The following is a 22893-nucleotide window of genomic DNA, read 5'->3' as shown; positions in this document are numbered from 1 at the left end:
ATGAATTATTTTTGTTGGAGCTACGGTCAGTAATCAATTCTTTCAGCCAATAGTATTGCACTATTTCAATAAAATATATAAATACCCTTATGACCCGTATTGAAACCGGATGCAGCTCAGTTGCTTACCGGAGGCAACTCAAACTCCCTCTTATTAATAGTAGGAAAATAATAAAAAGAAAAAAAAAACTTAAGAAATTAAGTGAACAAAAATGCAAAATTTTACAAGTATAGGGCATTTCTCCTAAATGCCAAATATACTAGAGATTCATTAATCATTACAAACAAAACCCCCAATTTTAGCAAAAACACAATTTCTCTTGAAAATAAAAATCGCATAGGGGGCAGATTTACAAATTCCAGAAATCTCAGGAGGACTAAAGTGAAACTATCCCAAAGTAAAAATAAAGAAACTTTAGGGGCATAAATGTCCTAGTATTAATCGGAATCGGATCCTATATTAGGGCTTGAAACTCAAAACGAACAAATCGTCGCTGGCGGGAAGATTCTCATGCAATTAACCGAATCTTCAAATGTTCCTCTAAAATATAAAGTTTCTCCGGAAAATGTCATTCATCGATGAATTTCAAGCCAGTAAGTCTGAATTTTAGTTCTTAAAGTTTCATTTACCATACCTTTTTTTTGAATATTTGTTATCTGTTCCTATTTCTGTTTTATAGATTAATCGAATATAGCGTTTTCTGTTTTCCTTAATGTAGTGGTAAAGGGTTGCCATTATTTTCAGATTTAACAATTTTTTATTTAATGTTAGTACACATTTCCAATGTGTAAATACGGACAATAATTTCGATTGATAAATTTAGTGTTCCAAATAACTTTAGCATATATGCTGCAAATGTCTGTTGGGGCTTTATGTGCAAGGCACAAATATAGCGGGGAGAAGAAAATTATAAAAAACTAAAAAGTTATTTTAGAATAATAACTTTAAATGCAATTTGTGTTGGTGGAAGGTAGCAGGTACCCGATAGAATAGTCGAGGTGTGCACAAGCTGGGGCGGACACCACCGTCATTAAAAAACTATATAACACAATAAAATAATTATATTTAAAAAGGAAATGGAAAAAAAATTATAACTTAGTGAAGTAGTTATTATTTAGTATTGCCCACTTCATGACAGAATCCATTAGTGATATGATGCATGCCTTACTTTCCTGGTGGCCTGAATTGAAATGCTGCCTAAGCGAGGCGAAACGCTGAACCTATTCTAGTTTCGAGCATGATATTCAGTATTGTCTATGCAAGTGTGATGCATTACTAATTATGGATGAATTAATTCCTCTGTGTGATTCTGCATTGATTTCTAACAAGTTGCTATATTGATTACATTGTCTCAGATATAGAAGCTCTTCCGAACCATTTACGGAGGAAATATGCCTTATTGCGTGATTTAGATAAAAGTCTGCAAGGTATTACTTATAGTGCAAAGCTTTATATATTATTGGACTGTTATGCAAGTTAGTTGCTTTCCAACTTTCCATTGTATTGTGCTTAATTAAGTACACTTGTACAGTATTGAGTCGATTGATAATCCACTAGCATTCTGAATCTGGAAAGTTTATGTATTTTAAGTGGAATAAGGAGCCATCTTTGGCACAATGCGACAGGCAGCTTATTGTAGTGTATAGTCCTTCATGTAGTCCCTTTGCACTATATCTGATGGAACGTCTACTACTGCCATTACCTAGTTTAGTAGAAGCTTCAGTGGTATATCATTGTTAAATTGCAGAACAAAAGAGTAATTGTTTGGTATTCTGATTGCCAGTGTTCAACTGGTTCAGCAATTAGCCATATCGCCCCTTCGTTCTGTTTTACAATGCAAAGATGATCATAAGTATACTCCTGATTGGAGAAGGGAATATAGGGTGATTTTGTAAGATTCTCAGTAGTATTTAGCATTGCTGTGTTAGTAGCCCGACACGAGCACAGTAGGTTAGTGGTGTATGTTGTTTCTTCGTTGCCTAGTGTATGGCATTATTACTAAGAAAGTGCTTTTCTTTTCCCCTGAACAGGAGTCCAGAGGCAAAATGAACAACGTTGTGAGAAAGAAATAGAGGATATGATACAGCGTATTAAAGCTGGTAACGTGACACCAGACTCTTCACTAATCAAATTCTCTGATGATGCATTGGATGAGCAAAAGCATGCAATCAGGATTGCTGATGAGAAAGTTGCATTAGCTTCTCAGGCATATGATCTGGTAGGGATGTTGGGAACAACATCCTTTTTCTACATCAAACAAACTGTCATTAATTAACTCCTTATGGCAATTAGTGAGAAAATTCTTGTAACAGGTAGATGCTCACATTCAGCAGCTCGATCAGTACTTGAAAAAATTTGATGAAGAGCTCCGGAGAGGTATGTTTGTATCAGCTTACTCATCTCCTCACCAAGAACAGTGTCCAAACTTACTCGTTTCTCTGACTGTTGAACAACTTTCTCTTTATGGATTCTCTTTTATGCAGAAAGAGATGTTGCTGGTGTTACTGGAACTCCTGCTACCACTGTTGCAAATAATGGCAAATCTGGAAGGTCTGGTGAGGGTAAGGGAGGGCGTAAGAAGTGAGTGATATATCTCTATCATATTTCAGCATTCCTAATGCTAATTGCACATTGCGGATGCTTATTCTTTATTTATTTAATTAGTATCATTTCCTATTTGAAATGGAAATCTAATAAGAAGCCTCAATCATCTTAAAGAATAAATTGATTATGTGTTGAAAGTCAAGAGATCAATGTTACTAAAAGTTAGAATATATATTGGTTAATAGTATGGTTTATTCTATTTGGTCGCCTCATAATTTGGAATTTAGAATGTGATTGGTATGAAGGAAAATGTCTTCATGGAAAATGTTTTCATGGAAAATGAGTGGTTTTATCACTTATTTTCCCTTGTTTGGTTGGTGAGTGAAAAACTTTTTCCGGAAAATATTTTCTAGTATTTGGTCAGAGAGTAGAAAATATTTTTTATGCTACTTTTCTCACCCCTTTCCCCCAAGTCCTCATGTTTTATGTGCTCCCCCCTCCAAATACATCATGAAAAGAAAATACTTAATTTTTTGAAATGAAAGAAAATACTTTTTACTACATCATTTGTTGAAATGAAAGAAAATACTTTTTCTACATCATGAAAAAGTACTTTTTTTGTTAAAATGAAAAAAATACTTTTTTTGTATCATGAAAAGAAAATACTCATTTGTTGAAATGAAAAAAAAATACCCTATTTATAATATGAAAAGAAAGTACTATTAATAATCTGGAAAAGGGCTAAAAATTCCCCTAACGTATTGGAAATAGTTTTAAATTACCCTCCTTCCACCTATTTAGACCATAATTGCCCTTAATGTTACTTTTAAGTCTGAAATTGACCCTCCTAATAAAAGCTGATTTGGAATATGTAAGCCTTTTAATTAAACTAGTCTTAGGACACGCGTGTACCCAATCTTGATGAGTATTGTTTTTAAACCTCTAAGGATAGAACTTCTATTTTACCTAATCCAAATACTTTTACGATTGTGCTATGATCTATTTATCTGTTATTCTTGTTCACTGTAAAATGAAATTCAATTAAAATTGAAGGTTGTTATAGTTAATTGTTTATTTGGTCATAGCATCTAGTTTGGGTTATAAAGGATTTATAGAGGAAGTGGCATATCTGAAGCTTCTGGAGAGCGTGGACGAGGAGGCGAAGAGGACGAATAAGGAGCGGTATAGGATGGCTTTAAGTGAAGTTAGCAGTTACTGCGGCCAAGACCGCTGCATTTGAACGCTTGTATGAAGAACTCGGAGGCAGAGGAGGGGATAAGAAGTTGTACAGGTTAGCCAAGGTGCGAGAAAGGAATGCCCGTGACCTGGACCAAGTGAAGTGCATCAAGGACGAGGATGACAGAGTTTTGTTGGACGAGACACTGATTCGCCATAGATGGCAGGCTTACTTCCATAAACTCTTGAACTAAGAGGGGGGATAGGAACATTGAGCTAGGCAACTTAGAACACTCTGAGTGTCGTCGGGACTTTGGGTATTGTAGGAGTATAAGCGCTGAGGAGGTTGAGAGGGCTATGTGTAAGATGAGCAGGGGGAGAGCGACGGCCCTGACGAGATCCCGTGGAATTTTGGAAGAGCGTGGGTAGGGCGGGTTTGGAGTGGCTCACTGGGTTATTTAATGTCATTTTTAGGACAACAAAGATGCCCGAAAAAAGGGGCAACATCCTATTCTTCAACAAGATCTCCAAACTCTTGAAGTGTCATCATGTTCGAGTTATTATATTGGTGGTCATCTTCTTCTTCATCGGAGGCTTCATCAATTAGGGTTCTACTTGAACTTGTAGAAACTCTTTCTTTGCTCCTTAAAGTACTTCCCCTAAAACCATAAACATTCTCCTCAACTCCACTTGCCATAGCAACATGACCAAAAGTAAGGCCTTCTCCTTCATATACTTCTTCATCTTCATGATTTTGGGGGGGCTCCGGTTAACCATTCATTTGCTTCATCAATGTTATCCAATAAAATTGGATCAATGATATTGCGAGCTTTGTAACGACAAGCCAATGTTCTATTATATTTAACGAACACGAGATCATTGAGTTTCTTTAGCTCAAGCCTATTCCTCTTCTTAGTATGAATCTGCATATAGGTTGTAGAAAGTAATTAAGAGGAGTACTTAGGACAATTGAGATATACTTTGATTTAGTAATAATGTAATATAGCTTCTCACATGTTCATAAACACTCCAATTTCTCTCGCATCCGGATGAGCTACAAGTTAAGCTTTGAACTCTAATAGCAAATTGTTGCAAGTTTGGAACTTCATAACCAAATTGCATCCACCATTCAACTGTAAAGATATTATTTTAGAAGTTAATAACTTAAAAGTTAAAGCTCTAAAGAGTAAAAACAATTGAAACAACTTGCTCACCTGGTGCCAATTTGGTTCTGGCTCTAATGGCCGAAGCTAATCCAAGTATTCCATCGGCTTGCATATACACACCCAAGTTCTTCCCCTATTTTGTCTTGCATCGCTTCATCTGGCACCAACCTCGCAACACATGCATGATGCCCCTTCCACACTGCTTTATCTAAAGTCTTGTTCTCGTTATTTGTATAAAAGAATCCGGGGTTCAAAATATGCCCCGCTGCATGTAAAGGTTGATGAAGCTGAACCGTCCACCTTTCATCAATGATTTCAAAAACTTTCCCATATTTCCTCTTATCATGAACAAATGCCTTCTCAATAACTTCTTTAGCCATATCCATGGCTTCATAAATGTATCTCATTGGTGGTTTTCTCTCCCCATCCACCAAACGAAGTACAATAACCAAAGGATTACCAACTTTAAGTGCTTGAACAGTGTCATTCCAAAAATATGGACCAACAATATGTCTCGCAACTTCTTTCCCAAGAGCTTCCTTTGCATAGATACCCTCACTCCATTCAATTGACATGAACAAGGTTCGCAAATTTTTCTTTTGCAAGTAAAAACTATGCAAAGTCATGATAGCTGTTGCGAATCTTGTCTTAGCCGATTTTACCAAATTTCTTTGGTTTGTGTATCTCCTCATCATGTTCAACAACAACGGCCTCTGACTAATGTAAGAATGTATCTTGACCGCCTTAGCAAAAACTGTAGGAAATCAAATTTCATAGTGAATAAGTATAAACAATTAACATGAAGGTTAAAATAGAAAATTAGAACCACTTGTTCACCTGTAGAATATGGGGCTAACTTGAAAATGTCGCCAAACATCAATTTGATACAATGTGCAGCACAAGGAGTCCAAAAAATATTCGGGAAAACTCCTTTCAACATGTCACCCGCTTTTTTATTCTCACTTGCGTTATCGGTAACAACTTGAACAACATTTTCCTTTCCAACTTTCAATATTGTCTTCTCAAACAAGTTGTACATTTTATTGGAATCGGTTGAAGAGTCACTAGCATCATAAGATTCAAGAAACAATCTACCTCTCGGAGAAATCACCAAAACATTAATGAACATTTTTCCATTTTTTGTTGTCCATTTATCCATCATAATGGAACAACCATAAGTTTTCCATTGCACCTTATGCTCCTCGACAATCTTGTTTGTCTTCTCCACCTCCTTTTTTAGACAAGGAACTCTTACTTCGTGATAGGTAGGGGCTTCATTCCTGGGCCATATTGGCCTACAACCTTAATGAATTCACCAAACTATCGGTGTAATTTACACAATTAAAAGGGAGCCCCGCATCATACATCCACCTAGCAAAAGTATCTACAGCGCGCTCCCTTAAACTCTTCCTACAAGAATTTAAGTCAACATCTTCACCTTTTCTCTTTTCATTTGGTTTTTGCGAGAAATAAAGATTAAGAGGACCTTTCACATTGCTACCGGTGGATGATCCACTTCCACTTGTTGAATTCTTTCTTTGAGATTTTGAGGGAGGTGGCCTCATTGATATATCATTGACTTCAAGGTCATCCTCATCCATTTGACTATCTTCGTCAAAAAGATTAATCATAGATGCTCCATGGCTCATTGGATTTTTTATCTCATTTTTTTTCGCAACATACTCTCTAATTTCATCCTTAACAGAATCCGGAACCTGTGAACATTCTTTGACATCTCTAAAACCACCAATTAGATGTCTCTTGTGACGATGTATTCCACCGTTATATATATTTTGACAAAAGATACATTGCGCTTTTGTGCTACTGCCAATTGCAACTCCATACGCCTAAGCTGGATCTTTTTTTTGGCTTGATGCCATTGAATAATAAGATTGAATTTACTACAATCAACAAAAAAAAATGCAGAACTGTTAAAAAATGGCATAACAGTGAACAGAGAAAACAGAGCACATAGTGAACAGCAGAAAATGGAAAAATAGGAGAGGAGAAAACACAAAACAGGGCAGAACAAGAACAAAGAAATAAGAACTGAAAAAGAAGAGAAAATCAGAAGAGCACATGTTTGAGAACAACCAAAAAAAAATGCAGAACAGTGAACAGAGCACATACGAACAACAGAAAATGGAAAAAAGGAGAAGAGAAAACAGGGCAGAACAAGAACAGAGAAATAAGAACTGAAAAAATAGAAAAGAAGAAGAAAAAGAGAAGAAGAGAAAATCAGAAGAGCAGAAGTAGAAGGCAGTCGTCGCAGAAGAAAAGAAGAGAAGAGAAGAGAAGAGAAGAAAGAACTGATGGAGAAGAAGAGAACTAGAGAAGAAGAGAAACTTACCTGAAGAGCAGAAGTCGAAGGCAGTCGTCGCTTGCAGTAGAGAAGCAGATGTTTGGAAGAAGTGTGCGTAACAACTGATGTTTGGAAGAAGCAATTTTTAAAAACAAAACCCTAGTCAGCCGATGGAATCGCTTAAGCGTGCTTTTGTCGCTTGTTTTCATCGCCTCGCTTTTCACTTTTTAAGGTGAAGCGTGCACTTATTTAACTGCGTCGCGCTTTAGGGCAGAAAAGCATAGCCCCCTCGCCTCGCTTCTGCGCTTTAAGCGAGAAGCGTGCGCTTTTAATAACACTGGGGCGGTGGAGCTGAGGTTGGGGAGGATTGTGGATATCTCTGAGAACCAATTTGGATTTATGCCAAGTCGTTCGACTACAGAAGCTATTTATCTTGCTAGGAGGTTGATGGAACAATATAGGGAGAGGAAGAAGGATTTACATGTTCATCGACTTAAAGAAGGCTTACTATAAAGCAGTGTTTTGGATAGCGTGCAGCGACAAATAGCGACGAGGGCCCGCTTCACTGAGGCGAGAGGCGCGCAGCGAAGCGCTCGCCTTTTTGATGTGAAGCGACAATTTATACAAAAACATAAAATATTATATACATATAACTAAAAACTCAATAACAATAATATATTAATAAATATATCATTCAAAAATTAAAGACTCAATAGATAGTCATAGACTCATAGTAGATTCATAAACTAAAGTCTAATAGTCTAAAACAAGCAACGTCTATTCTTCTTCAAGATTTTCAAATTCTACAACTTCATGAATGTTAGCATTATATTGGCTATCATCTTCTTCATCCTCGGAGTTTTCATCAATTAGGGACCGGCTTGAACTTGCTACTCCCTTTCCCTTGTAACTTGAAGAACTCCCTCTAAGACCATAGATATTCTCCTCAACTCCAACCGCCATAGAAACAGTACCCCAATCAAGATCTTCTCCTTCATACACTTGTTCATCTTCATGATTTTGGGGGGCTCCAGTTAACCATTCATTTGCCTCGTCAATGTTGTCCAACAAAATTGGATCAATGGTATCGCGAGCTTCATAACGTCGCCTCAATGTTCTATTGTATTTAATATACACTAGATCATTGAGACGCGATAGCTCAAGCCTATTCCTTTTCTTGGAGTGAATCTGCGCATAAGTTGTTTAGATTAATTAATCGATACTAATAATAATACAATATAAAATATATTAATATAATAAATCTACTTCTTACATGCTCAAATACGCTCCAATTTCTCTCGCATCCAGATGCACTACAAGTTAGGCTTAGTACTTTGATGGCAAACTTTTGCAAGTTCGGAGTTTGATGTCCAAATTGCTTCCACCATTCAACTATAGAAAAATATTTTAAAAGTTAATAAGTATAAATCAAATAAATTAATTTAAAGTTATAAGGATATCTATATTAAAGTTAGTTACCTGGCGACCTTATGTCTCTGGCTCTAATGGCCGCTTGTAAACCAAATAGGCCCTCTGCTTGTGAGTACCTACCAAACTCCTCCCCTATTTGATCTATCGTCGCTGAATTAGGGACCAACTTCTCAAGACATGCATGGTATCCAATCCACACCTCTGAAGCCAAAGTTTCATCTCTAGTGTTCTTGTAAAATAATCCCGGGTTCAGAAGATGGCCTGCTGCATGCAAAGGTCGATGGAGTTGATTCTCCCACCTGATATCAATTATCTCAAAAACTTTCTCATATTTTCTAACATCTCCCTCAAATGACGCTGCAATAGTCTCTTTGGCTCTATCCATAGCCTCATAAAGATAGCCCATTGGTGGTTTTCTCTCCCCATCCACCATACGAAGTACCTTAATCAAAGGACCACCAACTTTAAGAGCCCGAACGACGTCATTCCAGAATGATGGAGAAATAAGAACTTTGGCAGTTTCTTTTCCCGCAACTTCCTTTGCATATCTATTATCTATCCATTCATTTGAAAGAACTAGCTTTCTCAATTTTTTCTTTTACAAGTAAAAACTATGCAAAGTTAAGAAAGCCGTTGCAAATCTAGTCTTGGCCGGTCTCACCAAATTTCTTTCATTTGTGAATTTCCTCATCAAATTCAACAACAACGGCCTCTGACTGATGTAAGAATATACCCTGACGGCCTTAGTGAAAACTGTAAAAGTAACAATAACAATTTTATAGTTAATACTTAATAGGATAGGACATAAGTATAAATAACTATATTAAAGTTACCTGAAGCATATGGGTTTTCCTTGAATATGTCACCAAACATCAAGTTGATACAATGGGCAGCACATGGAGTCCAATAAATGTGTGGATACATAGCTTCCATCATCCTACCCGCACTAACATTCTCACTAGCATTATCTGTAACAATTTGTACAACATTTTCCTTTCCAATTTTATCAATAGTCTTTCTAAACAAGCTGTACATTTTGCTTCCATCCGTAGAAGAGTTGCTAGCATCGTGAGATTCAAGAAAAACACTCCCTCTTGGAGAGTTCACCAACACATTTATGATCATTTTTCCATTCCGTGCTGTCCATTTATCCATCATAATGGAACATCCAAACTTGTTCCATTCCACTTTATGCTCCTCAATAATTTGGTCTATCTTCTTCACCTCTTTTTTAAGATGAGTTACTCTAACTTCATGATAAGCTAGGAGGCTTCATTCCTGGGCCATATTGTCCTACAGCTTCAATGAATTTATCAAAAGTTTTGTAGTTAACACAGTTGAAAGGAAGCCCTGCATCATACATCCATGCTGCAAAGGCACTTACGGCGCGGTCTCTCAAAATCTTCTTGGCTTCTAAACCTAGACCTTCTTCACCTTTTCCCTTTTCTTGTTGTTTTGCCGAGAAATAAAGATTGAGAGGACCTTTTGTCACTGTACGTGCCGTCGTGGATGACCCACTAGAACTATTTGAAGATATCTTATGATTTTTTTTGGGGGGGAGGTCTCATTTCACCATCTTCATCCATTTCATCATCTTCATCAATTAGATTCACCGATGCTTCAAAATTCATTTGAGTTCTTGTCACATTTTTCTTATCAACAAACGCTTTTACTTTCTCCCTAACCTCGGGCGGACAAAGGGGACATTGTACTACATTTTTAAATCCACCTATCAAATGTTGCTTGTGACGAGTTATCCCACCATTATATGTTTTTTCACAAAATACACATTTAATTGCGGATCTTGATGAGCCTTGTATAGCATAATTCCAAGCTATATCATTTCGTTTATTACTATCGGATGACATTTCAACGCTGTTTTATTGAAAAAAAAATTATCAAGTCAATATAGAATTAATTCTACTCTATAAGAGACTATAAGTCAATAATTGAAAAAAAAAAAAGGGGGGGGCCTGAAAGAAACAGAAAGTTTGTTAAGAGAAGAAACAACCTCTGTTATTTTGCAAAAACAGGGCTTCGAAACAACCTCTGTAATTTTGCAAAAACAGAGCTTCAAAACCTCTGTTATTTTGCCAAAACAGAACCAAAAAAATAGAGCACAAAAACAGACCTCTCTTTCTGTTAAGAGAAGAAGAAACCTCTGTATTTTGCTCGAAAAATAGAGCAGAAAACAGAACTCTGTTTCTGTTCTTTTCGACAAAAAAACAGAGGAAAAAAAATAGAAAGAAGAAGAAGAAGAAGAAGGAGAAAGGAGAAAGAAGAAAGAAGAAAGAAAAAAGAAGAAAGAAGAAAGGAGAAGAAGAAACCTCTGTATTTTGCTCGAAAAATAGAGCAGAAAACAGACCTCTGTTTCTGTTCTTTTCGACAAAAAACAGAGGAAAAAAAATAGAAAGAAGAAGAAGAAGAAAGAAGAAAGAAAAAAGAAGAAAGAAGAAAGGAGAAGAAGCATACCTGGACTTTCAATGGCTGGAACCTCAAGCTTCTGAAAGAAGAAGACGATGGCTCGCGAGTTCAAAACGTCAAAGTCTCAAAGAAGCTCTGTTGTTTTGTTCAAGTTGAAGAAGATATGTTGTCAAGCCCTAATCTCGACCCTTTTTGTTGAGTCTTTGCTTTTTTTCTTTTTTTTTTTAAAAAAAAACAAAAGGCGACGCTATGGTCGCTTCTCGCGACACTGTCGCCTCTCGCCACGCAGGCAAAGGCGAGCGCTATTTCGAAACGCAACGCAACAGAGGCTCTGTGGCGACACTGTCTCGCCTCGCCTCGCCTCACGCTATTAGCGCTGAGGCGAGCGCTATTTATAACAATCGGATAAAGTGCCAAGGGAGGTTCTGTGGAGATGTTTGGAGGCTAGAAGTGTTCCTGTTGCTTACATTAGGGTTATTAAGGACATGTATGGTGGAGCTAAGACTCGAGTGAGGACCGTAGGAGGGGACTCGGAACACTTCCCAGTTATGATGGGGTTGCATCAGGGGTCAGTCCTCAGCCCATTTCTATTTGTCTTGGCGATCGACGCGCTGACGCGCCATATTCAGGGAGGTGTCGTGGTGCATATTATTTGCAGATGACATTGTTCTGATTGACGAGACCCGAGGTGGTGTTAATAGGTGGTTAGAGATCTGGAGGCAGACCCTGAAGTCTAAAGGTTTCAAGTTGAGCAGGACCAAGACATAGTACTTGGAGTGCAAGTTCAGTGGGACGACTCAGGGTGTTGACGGAGAAGTAAGGCTTGACTCTCAAGTCATCCCTAGGAGAAAGAGGTTTAAATATCTTGGGTCAGTTATACAAGGGAATTGAGTGATCGACGAGGATGTTACTTATCATATTGGGGCGAGATGGATGAAATGGAGGCTCGCTTCAGGTGTTTTGTGTGATAAGAATGTGCCACCTAAACTTAAAGATAAGTTTTATAAAGCGGTGGTCAGACCGACTATGTTATATGGGACTGAGTGTTGGTCAGTCAAGAATTTCCATGTCCAAAAGATGAAGGTGACTGAAATGAGGATGTTGAGATGAATGTGCGGGCATACCAGGCTGGATAGAATTAGAAATGAAGTTATTCGGGATAAGATGGGCGTGGCCTCTGTGGAGGATAAGATGCGGGAGGCGAGACTTAGATGGTTCGGACATGTGAATAGGAGAGACGCGGATGCATATGTGAGGAGGTGTGAGAGGTTGGTCCTGGAGGGCCTAAGGAGAGGTAGAGGTAGGCCGACGAGTATTGAGAAGAGGTGATTAGGCAAGATATGACGTTGCTCCAGCTCACTGAGGACATGACCGGGGATAGGAAGGTGTGGAGGTTGAGAATAAAGGTAACGGGTTAGAATAGGTCGCATAGCGTTGTCCTTGTCTATAACAGTAGCTTTAGTACATGAGTTAGCGTTAGTTATATATTTTCGTATTTCTTGATTTATGTGATTACTTGTCGTTGCTTTCGTTTCGGCCTTATGATTACAATACTTAGTTTTAGTTTTGTATCTTTGTATTTTTTTCTTGTTTTAGAATTGGTGTGATTGCTGCTGCCCTTCCTTTTATCTTTCCTAAGTTGAGGGTCTTTCAGAAACAACCTCTCTGCCTTTTTGAAGGTAGGGGTAAGGTCTGCGTACATACTACCCTCTCCATACCCCACTTGTGGAATTACACTGGGTTGTTGTAAACAAAAAAAAAGCTATATTAAAAAAAAGATATTTTTTGTAATATATAGGCTAGTGAATTGATCTTACAATATGTCAAGAACAGAAAACAAATAATTAGTAAAAAAATACAACAACAACAACCTAGTATTATCCCATTAGTGGGGTCTGGGCAGGGTAGTGTGTACGCAAACCTTACCTGTCACGGCCCGAAATTCCCACCTTCGGGACCGTGATGGCGCCTAACATTTCACTTGCTAGGCAAGCCAACGTTAGAATATAATTAGCCATTTTAACAAAATTTTAAATTAATTAATAACAAGGAAACAAATGCGGAAGTAAGGTCTGAAATAAAGTGAATAATCCATAATAATCGCGATATCTCAATACCATCCCAGAACTGGAGTCACAAGTGCACGATCTTCTAGAATAATACAGATAAAGGTCTAAATAAAATTCAAGCTGTTTGAAATATAATACACCGCAGAGATAATATAGAATGGAACTTTAGAACTGCGAACGCTGTGCAGTTATACCTCAAGTCTCCACTGGTAGCTGTATCCGAGCAAATCTGCAGTACGCCGCTGGGTTCAACTCCGAAATCTGCACAAGAAGTGCAGAGTGTAGTATCAATATAACCGACCCCATATACTGGTAAGTGCCGAGCCTAACCTCGACGAAGTAGTGACGAGGCTAAGGCAGGTCACATACAATAACCTGTACGCAATAATAATAATAACAACAATAATAGAAATGAAACAAGTGTCTCTTTTCAACAGTTGAAGCCAACTCGACAGTCATAACCAATTATTATTTCAATCAGTTTCCGTTGCGGCGTGCAACCCGATCCCACAATATATTCATTTCAATCAATTATGTTGCGGCGTGCAACCCGCTCCCCCAATATAAACTTTAAATAAATCTGTTGCGGCGTGCAACCCGATCCTCCATATAAACTCTAAATAAATCTGTTGCGGCGTGCAACCCGATCCCCCATATAAACTCTAAATAAATCTGTTGCGGCGTGCAACCCGATCCCCCATATAAACTTTAACAACTCTTAAATGTATTAGAAATACTCCAGTAAATACCACGTTCAATAAGAAACTATTAAGCATCAAGACATACAATAATTATAATTTAGTTATGAGACAAACAATGTCAAGTAGCAATTAATTGAGGAAATCAGGGATAAAATAGGCAGTTTAATATTTATTATGCAAAACGTCAAATAGCAATTAAGACACATAAATCAATTAAGCATGTAACAATTATTGAAGGAATTCAAGAATTAATATTTGACAAGGAATATAAGTGAAACAATTATTTTAACGATTAATTCGTGTCTTAAAATAATTTAAGATGTTTAAATAATTAAGCAAACAATTAATTTGACAAAGTATAGGCACCCGTCACCTTGCCTATACCTCGTTACACATGAAATTCACATAGCAAATAATTCAAGGGTTCTATTCCCTCAAGTCAAGGTTAACCACGACACTTACCTCGCTTTGCAACCAAATTCAAGAATCCAATAAACCTTTGCCTCACGAATTTGTGTCCGAAATCCTCAAATCTAGTCATAAGCAATTCAATATACTCAATATAAATCGTAGGAATTAATTCCATATGAATTTACTAATTTTCCGGATTAAAAATCTGAAATTCATCTAAAAAATCAACAGTGGGACCCACCTCTCGAATTCCGGAAAAACTCACGAAATTCGAACACCCGTTCCAATACGAGTTCAACCATACAAAAATTATCGAATTCCGACACCTGATTGACCTTCAAATCTTAATTTTACATTTTTTGAAAGATTTTATAAAAAAATAATTTTTCTTCCATAAATTCACGGATTCATGATGTAAATGAGTATGGAATCATGAAATATAATCAATATAGGATAAGGAACACTTGCCGCAATGTTTTCCCGTGAAAATCGCCCAAACATCGCCTCTCCCCAAGCTCCAATTTGTCAAAAATGGAAAATGGGACGAAGTCCCCTGCTTTATAACTTACAGTTATGTCCAGGCTGCCCTCGGCCCTCGATCCTCCGCCCTCGGCCCTCGATCCTGGGCCTCGATCCTGGACTTTCGATCCTCGGCCTTCTATCCCGGGCCTTGATCTTCGGCCTTCGATCCTAGGCCTCGGTCTTCGGCCTTCGACCCTCGGCCTCGATCCTTGGCCTCGGTCTTCGGCCTTCGATTTCTGCCCCCAAATTTCCAGCAGAAAATATTGCAGCAGCTGTTTAAGTCCAACTTTTGATCAGTTAACCATCCAAAACTCACTTGAGGCCCTCGGGACCTCAACCAAATACACCAACAAGTTCTACAACATCAAACGAACTTATTTGAAACTTCAAATCACATCAAACGACGCTAAAATCACAAATCACACCCCAATTCAAGCCTGATAAAACTTAAGAATTTTCAACTTCTACATTCGATGTCGAAACCTATCAAATCAAGTCCGATTGACCTCAAATTTTGCACAAAAGTCATAAATGACATATCGGAGCTATGAAAATTTTCAGAACTGGATTATGACCCCGATATCAATAAAAGTCAATTTGTGGTCAAACTTTGAAATCTTTAAGCCTTTAGGCTTCTAGTTTTCGCCAACTGGCGATAATTCAAGCTAGAGACCTCCAAATTAAATTTCGGGCATACGCCCAAGTCCCAAATCACGATACGGACCTACTGGAACTGTCAAAACACTGATCCGAGTCCGTTTTCTCAAAATGTTGACCAAAGTCAACTCAGTTGAGTTTTAAGGTTCTATTTCACATTTTAATCAATTTTTCATATGAAAACTTTTCAGAAAATTATACGGACTGCGCACGCAAGTCGATGAATGATAAATAGTGCTTTTCAAGATCTTAGAACACATAATTAATTATTAAATTTAAAGATGACCTTTTGGGTCATTATATTACCCCTACCTTGGGGTAGAGAGGCTGTTTTCGATAGACCCTTGGCTCCCTCCCTCCAAGAACTCCCCACCTTGCTCTTGGGGTGGCTCGAACTCACAACCTCTTGGTTGGAAGTGGAGGGTGCTCACCACTAGAGCAACCCACTCATGTCTAATTAGTAAAAAGATAACTAAAGATAATTTAGTATTCAAATTTTCAGGAAGAAAATTCAAATTGTTGCAGGTAATCTACAACCTACATATCAACATTGTTTTGAAATAATATATATCTTGTGATTACGTAGTCAAATTTCTTTTTTTTGATGAAGTAAGGAGAATTCATTAAAAGCATCCGACGGATGCAGGTAAAAGATTGCAGTTTAGAGAGATGGTGTCTACTCATATACACTAAAAAACTATTCTATCACTAGGGAGCAGACACAATCAAAAAATTGAATAGAACTAGTTACAGGTGCGTGATTTAGCCAACTAGTGATAGAATAGTTTTTTGATTGTGTAACTATTCTATCACTAGTTATTACAATATAGTGATAGGAGTAATAACGAAAAAAATCCTTCAACTATATAACCAAGAGAAAGAAAGGAGACATTCAAACAGATTTTACGTTGTCAAAATTGAACTAAACACGAAAAGAGAATTTAAAAGCTCACATATTTCATATCAGATTTTATCAAATTAGGGGCAACTTCAGACCTAAAAATTAGCATTAAGGGCAATTATGGTCCAATAGGTGGAAGGAGGAGCAATTTTAGACTTAAAACTAACAACAAGGGCAATTATGGCCCAATAGGGAGAAAGAGGACAATTTTAAATCATTTACAATACGTTAGGGGCATTTTTGGCCCTTTTTCGTTAACAATATTTCAATTTAAGAGGGGTTGGGGGTTTGAGGCGAGGGTAGGGGCAGGGTGGGGTGGGGGGTTAGGCGGGGCAGGTTGGGGTGTGGTGTGGGGTGGGTTGGTAGGGATGAGGAATATGGTGAGAAATCTTGAAAAGGAGTTTTGGAAAATGTTTTCCCTTTTCATGATAGGGAAAACATTTCCTCCAATTGGAGGAAAATGAGTTCACGAGGAAAATATTTTCCAAAACATTTAAGCCAACCAAACATGGGAAAATTAGAAAACATTTTGTTTTCCTTCATACCAAACACACCCTTAGTATTCAGGAAATTTTCTTAGCCTAAACTTTCTTTACTTAGGAAACTTACTGTAGCCTGAACTTTCTTTATTTCTTCAGCTTAAATTTTCCTATTTCATGTAACCTAAATTACTTATTAGGAGCTTTCATTTATGTTATTCACCATCCAATTCTAGACAAGTTTCTTTTCTATTTTCATATGGTGTTAGAGCCTCTACGACTTTGTGTAAAGACCAATGTAACGTCGACCTACTGGCTGCTGGCGTATGATGCCTACTTTGTCAATGTACTTTACTTGCAAGATATTTCAACCAGGTCTTGCAATCCAACCTAAGTTACTCGGACTCGGGTACGGGTATCCGACACGGGTACGGATCCAAAGGTCGGATTCTTCATGATCTAAATTTTAGGATTCGAGGATACGGATCTAGGTACGGGTACGAGTGCGGGGATTCGGCAAAAAATAAATTAAAAATCTAAAAATGTAGCTATAAATTGGATGAAGAAAAAAATTTGAATTTTTTTGGTTTTGGTCACAGAAAGTCGAGATGAGGAGAGAGAGAGAATGACTTCTTTGTCCATTTTCTTGGTCTTTTGGAGGGAAAGTAGGTAGAGAAAAGATAGGAAGGATGTATTTTGCTGTCAAGAAAATTCACTCTGTACCCCACCCCACTTTTTAGACAAGAAAGTTCACTACCCCACTTTTTTGACAAGAAAGTTTACTCTGTACCCCACTTTTTCGATAAGAAAGTTCAGTACACCACTTTTCATGGGATAGTACAATAAAAAATATAAAGAGATTTGTACCACTTGCCTTTACTTAGGGAAATCAATTCTCAAAATTTTCCCTAAAATTTTGGTCAACACACCGGATCTTGTCTACCGGATCCGACACAGATCCCATACCCTTACCCATGTTAGTGTCGTGTCGACACAGGTACGGTGCCCAAATTGCCGAGTCCGAGTAACTTAGAATCCAACTACTTCTTAGTCCTGAAGGTTCTTCCTAACCCTTACGTCTCAATGAACTTCTCCCTTTCGTACCCTTCGAATCTTCTCTCGTCATCTCCTTCTGCTTGAGATACTGTACATGTTCGGCGATGTCTAAAAGTCACTTCCTACACCACTTGCAGGGGCGGCGACCCTATAGAATATGTGGCCTAAAGCCAAAATTGAAAAAGGCCTTAATTTTGTTCAATAGATTTTTTGTATATTTTATTTGGAGTTTATCCTTATGACTTCTTAAAATGTAAAGTAATGAATTTCCTTTTTTTAATAATCAATTTCTTTTTTGATTGACTATATCCAAATCCTGTAATCTTTCTTGAGATAGTGTTGATCTTAACCAAGATCTTATTGATTTTAGTGTTTTAAATTTTCTTTCAACTGAGGTAATGATTATAGAAACTGTTTAAATTATTCTTTAAACAATAAAATATTTATGAAAAGAAGAACAAAGACTTGACCTGATTGAGTATGTCAATTATTATATTATCTTCTACTTGTAAAATTTCTCTTAGCACTTTAAATTCCAAAATATAAGTTGAATCCATGAATGTCATAGTGACTATTATGCTTTAAGAAACATTCTGCTTTTTTCAAATCTGAACATTTGATAGTCTAATTAGCTTGCCCTTGAATATTTGCAATGCCACTCAAAGAATTGAAGGAAAATAGTACAAAGTCAAAGTCGCAAACAAGATTGATTCAAGTTTAAGTGAATTAGACAAAAGAAGTAGGATTTAACTGCAATGTTTATTGGCTACAACTTTCAACTGTAATTACTTTGATCATATTTTAAATAGTAGCATAAACTTTGGAAATTTGTGCTTAATGGATTGTGAAAGTTTGACAACAAATAATTAAAAAGACTCATTTTTACTACTAATAATAAGTGCATAATTTTATACTTACATATAATTTGAGCAATTTTGAAACCTAAACTGTTTTGGGGCCTAAAGCCCTTTAGGGTTAAGTCGGCCCTGGCCACTTGTAACTTCAAAGTTGATCTGCTTTCATCCCCTACCCTGAAGGTTATGTTGCTGATGAAATCTCCGCTTCCTTTCATAATATTCCTCCAAAGTCCACATTCAAAAGGAATTATGATATTTTCAGTCCTCCATCCCCTTTGAACATTCCATCCTTTTCTTCCTCCATAGGCGTGCTCCTCGATCCCCCCCCCCCTCCATTTTGTTGGGGACGTAACGTCCTCCCAGTGACTAAGTGCAAAATATGCTATTCACAGAGAATTAAGATAAGTTCTCTTTTCTATTTATTTTCTCTGTTTTCACAATTAGCAATATATTGACGTAAATAATGAGGTATACCAAGTTATCTTGCCTTGTACTCTTGAGTCGTCGACTCTTCTAAAAGTTCAGGCTGACAATAATATAGGCTGTTAGGTAGAGTCGGAAATTATTTGGGTGCTTAGGTCCTTCCCTATATAGGATTTTATGGTCTTCTGTTAGGATGTAAAAGAAGTTCGTTCATGAGGATGGGGAATAGGTGTCTTAAGTGTTGATATAAGGAACTGTAATTCAGACTGGTCCGGGGTCGCTAGATACTCATTATTGCAAATAAGTGGCTTAAGAAACCTATTTTTGGTGCTTCTCAAGAGATGGGGCTCAGAATACTTAAAAACTGACTTTTTAGCTTATTCAACATTTTTCCAAAAATTCACCTGCCGTTCCAACTCAAGTTATATCACCTGTGGTTGCGTAGCTTGTACTCGGCTTTGCTAGTTTCTCGAGGAAGTGGTTAAGGGTATTGTTCTGTTCATCCTCTAATTGTATATGATAATCATTGAATCTGATTACATTTCTTTGAGGCCTTTCTTGATTTAAGTGAGGGGTTTCCTAAGTTGACAGAGGAACAACTGTGTTTAACCTCTTTGGGATTACAATGTAGAGAAATCCACTATTTTAGTTTCAAAACATAGTGGGCAATGGACCTGACCCTTTATCCTTCTCCACTTAAATATTAAAGTTATTTCAACAACTAGGATTCAAGCTCGTGACATTCAAGCTTGCTCTTAAAACCAGCCAATCGCGTTCCTCTGTTAGAAAGTTCTTCCTTACCACACATCCATGCTGTACTGCCTTTACAGTTAAACCAGAGCCCTGGGTGCAACTCTTGGGATTATAATTCCTACCTTTATATGATGGAATGAGTGCAAATTAATACAGAAAGTCATGTCCGGTGTTTTGCTGCAGAAACTAGAAAGGGAAGCATTCTAAAAGATGCAGATTTATTAAGTGTAAGCGGAACAAATTGTTTGATGCATTAGTTTGGACAAAATGGCTTCCCTTTGGTACTGAACCAGCTTAATTCACTATTGGTGTTAGTTTTGCAAGTTTCCACATTTTTCTCCATTAAGGTTCAGTTTCTGGTTGCCTGAATGATAAAATGTCGTGTGACTGTATATCTATGTCCCTGTGTAGTACAGACTAAACTTGTGTTAAAGGGAATAATTTCTTCCGCAGAACACGTCTTGCAACAGCAGCGGCAGCTACAGCCACAGCAGCAGCAGCAGCAACACCAAGTGGAATGGATTTGGATCTACCTGTTGATCCAAATGAACCAACATATTGTTTCTGCAATCAAGTTAGCTATGGTGAAATGGTTGCTTGCGACAATCCTAATGTATGTACTAAACCAAGTTTTATCAATTATCTTTTAAAACTTGATTAGATTGAACTTTTGCTAAAAATTTGATTACTCCTTCAACAGTGCAAAATAGAGTGGTTCCACTACGGCTGTGTTGGCCTCAAAGAACAGCCAAAGGGAAAATGGTTTTGCGCGGATTGTGCAGGAACACAAAAGAAGCGGAAAGGCAGATGATAGAAAGTAGAAGAAAATAACTCAGTATACTGATTTTAGACGTTTTATCACTGGAAGAATTTATGTAGATACTGTACTTCTGTAATTTTGTTGTGTAGCCATTATTAACAAGTCACACTTGCAGCATTCTAATTGTATGAACTATAACGAACAAATAAACTATTGTCTTTTACCAATCAACATATTTGTAACCTACACCTTGACCATCAGTCAAATAAATACCATCTTCCTTGACAGTCCATTGACAAACAGTTGCACGGGCAGGACTAAGTGCATCCTTAACACACGTATCTTTTTCATTGAATACCTCAAAAGCTTTTTTCCTTAGAATTCCACCAAAACTGGCCAAAAAAACATAGTTTTAGACCAATTGACATGAAATGACCAATTGATATTGGTTGAAGGGGAGCCTTAGAGCAACAGTCAAATTGTCTCTGTGTGACTTATAGGTTATGGGTTCGAGCTGTGGTATCAACCATTACTGCTTGCATCAGGGTAGACTGCCTACATCACACCCCCTTGGGGTGCAGCTCTTCCCCGAGACCCTATGTAAACGCGGAATTATTTGTGCACCGAGTTACCCTTTTTTTGATATTGGTTGTTGGAGCAATATTATGGTACCCTATATCATCGTCTTCAGATGCACAATGTACCCATAGTATAGAGGAGTATTTGGGAGGGCATTCCATACATAAATCTCATACTTTTGCCCAGGAAATATATTACATTGTGCTTGTGAAAAAGCAAAAGAAGAAATGCATAACAAAAAGATAGCCTTGATTTGTGAAAAAATCATGCCCAGAAACTGTTCAATTTTGCTTGTGTTTGGCTTCTTATAATCATGCATGTCTTATATAAAAGAAAAAAACTTTTAAGTACTTTCTAATTTTGTGAGTGGAGATTTATGATACCATCAACATTGGCAAGTAGTTCATTCCTGTCCAATTTTGCAATCGTGGAAAGAAATCAGATATTGAGGTATTCCTTTACTAGTTTGACTATTTGGAATATGATTAATATTATGCCATTAGCGGGATTTTATATACGGACTTAGAGATCAAATATAATGTGATAAATTTAAAATATATAATGATGATTAATATTTAACGTGTCGAAAAAATCAAGAATTGCATTGTTTTTATAGAGAACTATTTTCTTTAGCCTAAATCATGTCTCTATCTTGTTTAGGCATGCTTCTCCATCTGCTCTTTTATTTTCTCTATAATTTCCTCCCTTGATGTATATTTTAGTTCCTCTGAATAAGGATATCCAACTTGCTGCTTTGGTGCCACCTTTTAATTACTGAAAAATGAATTTGATGTTCATAATTCGATAAAATTGAAATGGAACAAACTGAACCCAACAAATCGAAATGGAATAAAAGAAAATCCCTAAAGAGAAACACCGAACCGTACCGAGTCTAATTATGTTTGATTTTAGTATAGCCTTTTAAGAAACCAAATACTACAAAACCATAACATACCTATTGTGACCCTATAGGTGAGGTTTGGGGAGGATTGAGTATATGCAGACATTACATCTATCTTCTGTGAAGTAGAAATGTTGTTTCCGATAGACCCTAAGCTCAAGAAAATCGCGTTCGAAACCGGTTTGAAGAATACAAGAGTAAAAAAAAAACTAAGATGAAAATACATAAGGAAAGAAAAGTATTGCCATAAAAAATAGTAAAGATAACCAAAGTAAAAGAAACAACAGTAATAATAAAATTGAACGATAATATAATAATAGAATAATAAATATAATATTGATAAGGCTAAGAAGAAGCAGAATGAGGTGCTCTAAACTAGACCATGCATGCTCTCGCACGGCAAAAGAGAAATCATTCGAACACCTACTAACCATCTTCACTAATCCTCGACCGCCATAATCGAAAATTCTTAAGATTGTCAAAATTAAAATCTTGAACCCTAGTGACACTGAATGAGGTTACAAACCACTAAAAAGAACTCTAGTTTCAATAAACTAAATAGTTCAATATGCTGAAAAATCCATATAATTCAACCAAAGAACAACACTCTTATTTATTATGAAGTATTATGAGATAAAACATACAAGTCTCTCACCAATCTGTGTACTTGTAACCTACACCTTTACCATCAGTCAAATAAATACCATCTTCTTTCACTACCCATTGACAAACAGTAGTAGGATGTGGAATATTAGATTGACCTGCATCTTTAACACATGTA

At 37.1% G+C, this 22893-nt stretch overlaps 3 protein-coding genes across 5 annotated transcripts; 1 reads left to right on the top strand and 2 right to left on the bottom strand.

Moving 5' to 3' along the window:
- Positions 1 to 428: 428 nt before the first annotated feature.
- Positions 429 to 20878, top strand: LOC138891367 (PHD finger protein ING1-like). 3 transcript variants are annotated; one of them, XM_070185950.1, is made up of 7 exons: positions 429 to 593; positions 1356 to 1427; positions 2031 to 2218; positions 2313 to 2376; positions 2484 to 2580; positions 20326 to 20485; positions 20573 to 20878. In XM_070185950.1, exons 1-7 carry the CDS (start codon positions 566 to 568, stop codon positions 20681 to 20683), a joined length of 720 nt encoding a protein of 239 aa, XP_070042051.1. In that variant the 5' UTR covers positions 429 to 565; the 3' UTR covers positions 20684 to 20878. The 3 variants fall into 3 exon arrangements, with proteins under 3 accessions (XP_070042051.1, XP_070042053.1, XP_070042052.1); XM_070185952.1 differs by having other exon boundaries at positions 438 to 593; positions 2484 to 2561; XM_070185951.1 differs by lacking the exon at positions 1356 to 1427 and having other exon boundaries at positions 459 to 593.
- On the bottom strand, positions 4754 to 6794 carry LOC138899465 (uncharacterized). Its single transcript, XM_070185941.1, has 3 exons — positions 5724 to 6794; positions 4935 to 5640; positions 4754 to 4853 (listed from the first exon to the last, which is right to left on the bottom strand). Exons 1-2 carry the CDS (start codon positions 6046 to 6048, stop codon positions 4958 to 4960), a joined length of 1008 nt encoding a protein of 335 aa, XP_070042042.1. The 5' UTR covers positions 6049 to 6794; the 3' UTR covers positions 4754 to 4853; positions 4935 to 4957.
- Positions 7839 to 9893, bottom strand: LOC138899466 (uncharacterized). The gene is made up of 4 exons (XM_070185942.1): positions 9453 to 9893; positions 8668 to 9372; positions 8462 to 8580; positions 7839 to 8376 (listed from the first exon to the last, which is right to left on the bottom strand). Exons 2-4 carry the CDS (start codon positions 9050 to 9052, stop codon positions 7966 to 7968), a joined length of 915 nt encoding a protein of 304 aa, XP_070042043.1. The 5' UTR covers positions 9053 to 9372; positions 9453 to 9893; the 3' UTR covers positions 7839 to 7965.
- Positions 20879 to 22893: the final 2015 nt, after the last annotated feature.

Source organism: Nicotiana tomentosiformis, chromosome 9, assembly GCF_000390325.3.
Source record: "Nicotiana tomentosiformis chromosome 9, ASM39032v3, whole genome shotgun sequence".
Taxonomy (NCBI): Eukaryota; Viridiplantae; Streptophyta; class Magnoliopsida; order Solanales; family Solanaceae; genus Nicotiana; species Nicotiana tomentosiformis.
Note: the sequence above shows the minus strand (reverse complement) of the source record. Positions and strands in the feature narration are given on the sequence as shown.

Bases quoted from the DNA above. Each gene is read 5' to 3' on its own strand.
- LOC138891367 (XM_070185950.1), top strand. From the start codon at position 566: ATGTCATTCATCGATGAATTTCAAGCCA. The intron at 1,428-2,030 runs GTATTACTTATA...TCCCCTGAACAG, and splicing joins TTTAGATAAAAGTCTGCAAG to GAGTCCAGAGGCAAAATGAA. The intron at 2,377-2,483 runs GTATGTTTGTAT...TCTTTTATGCAG, and splicing joins TGATGAAGAGCTCCGGAGAG to AAAGAGATGTTGCTGGTGTT.
- LOC138899465 (XM_070185941.1), bottom strand. From the start codon at position 6,048: ATGATGGATAAATGGACAACAAAAAATGGAAAAATGTTCATTAATGTT. The intron at 5,641-5,723 runs GTGAACAAGTGG...GATTTCCTACAG, and splicing joins GTTAGCCCCATATTCTACAG to TTTTTGCTAAGGCGGTCAAG.
- LOC138899466 (XM_070185942.1), bottom strand. From the start codon at position 9,052: ATGGTGGATGGGGAGAGAAAACCACCAATGGGCTATCTTTATGAGGCT. The intron at 8,581-8,667 runs GTAACTAACTTT...ATTTTTCTATAG, and splicing joins CAGAGACATAAGGTCGCCAG to TTGAATGGTGGAAGCAATTT. The intron at 8,377-8,461 runs GTAAGAAGTAGA...ACTTATGCGCAG, and splicing joins ATTGGAGCGTATTTGAGCAT to ATTCACTCCAAGAAAAGGAA.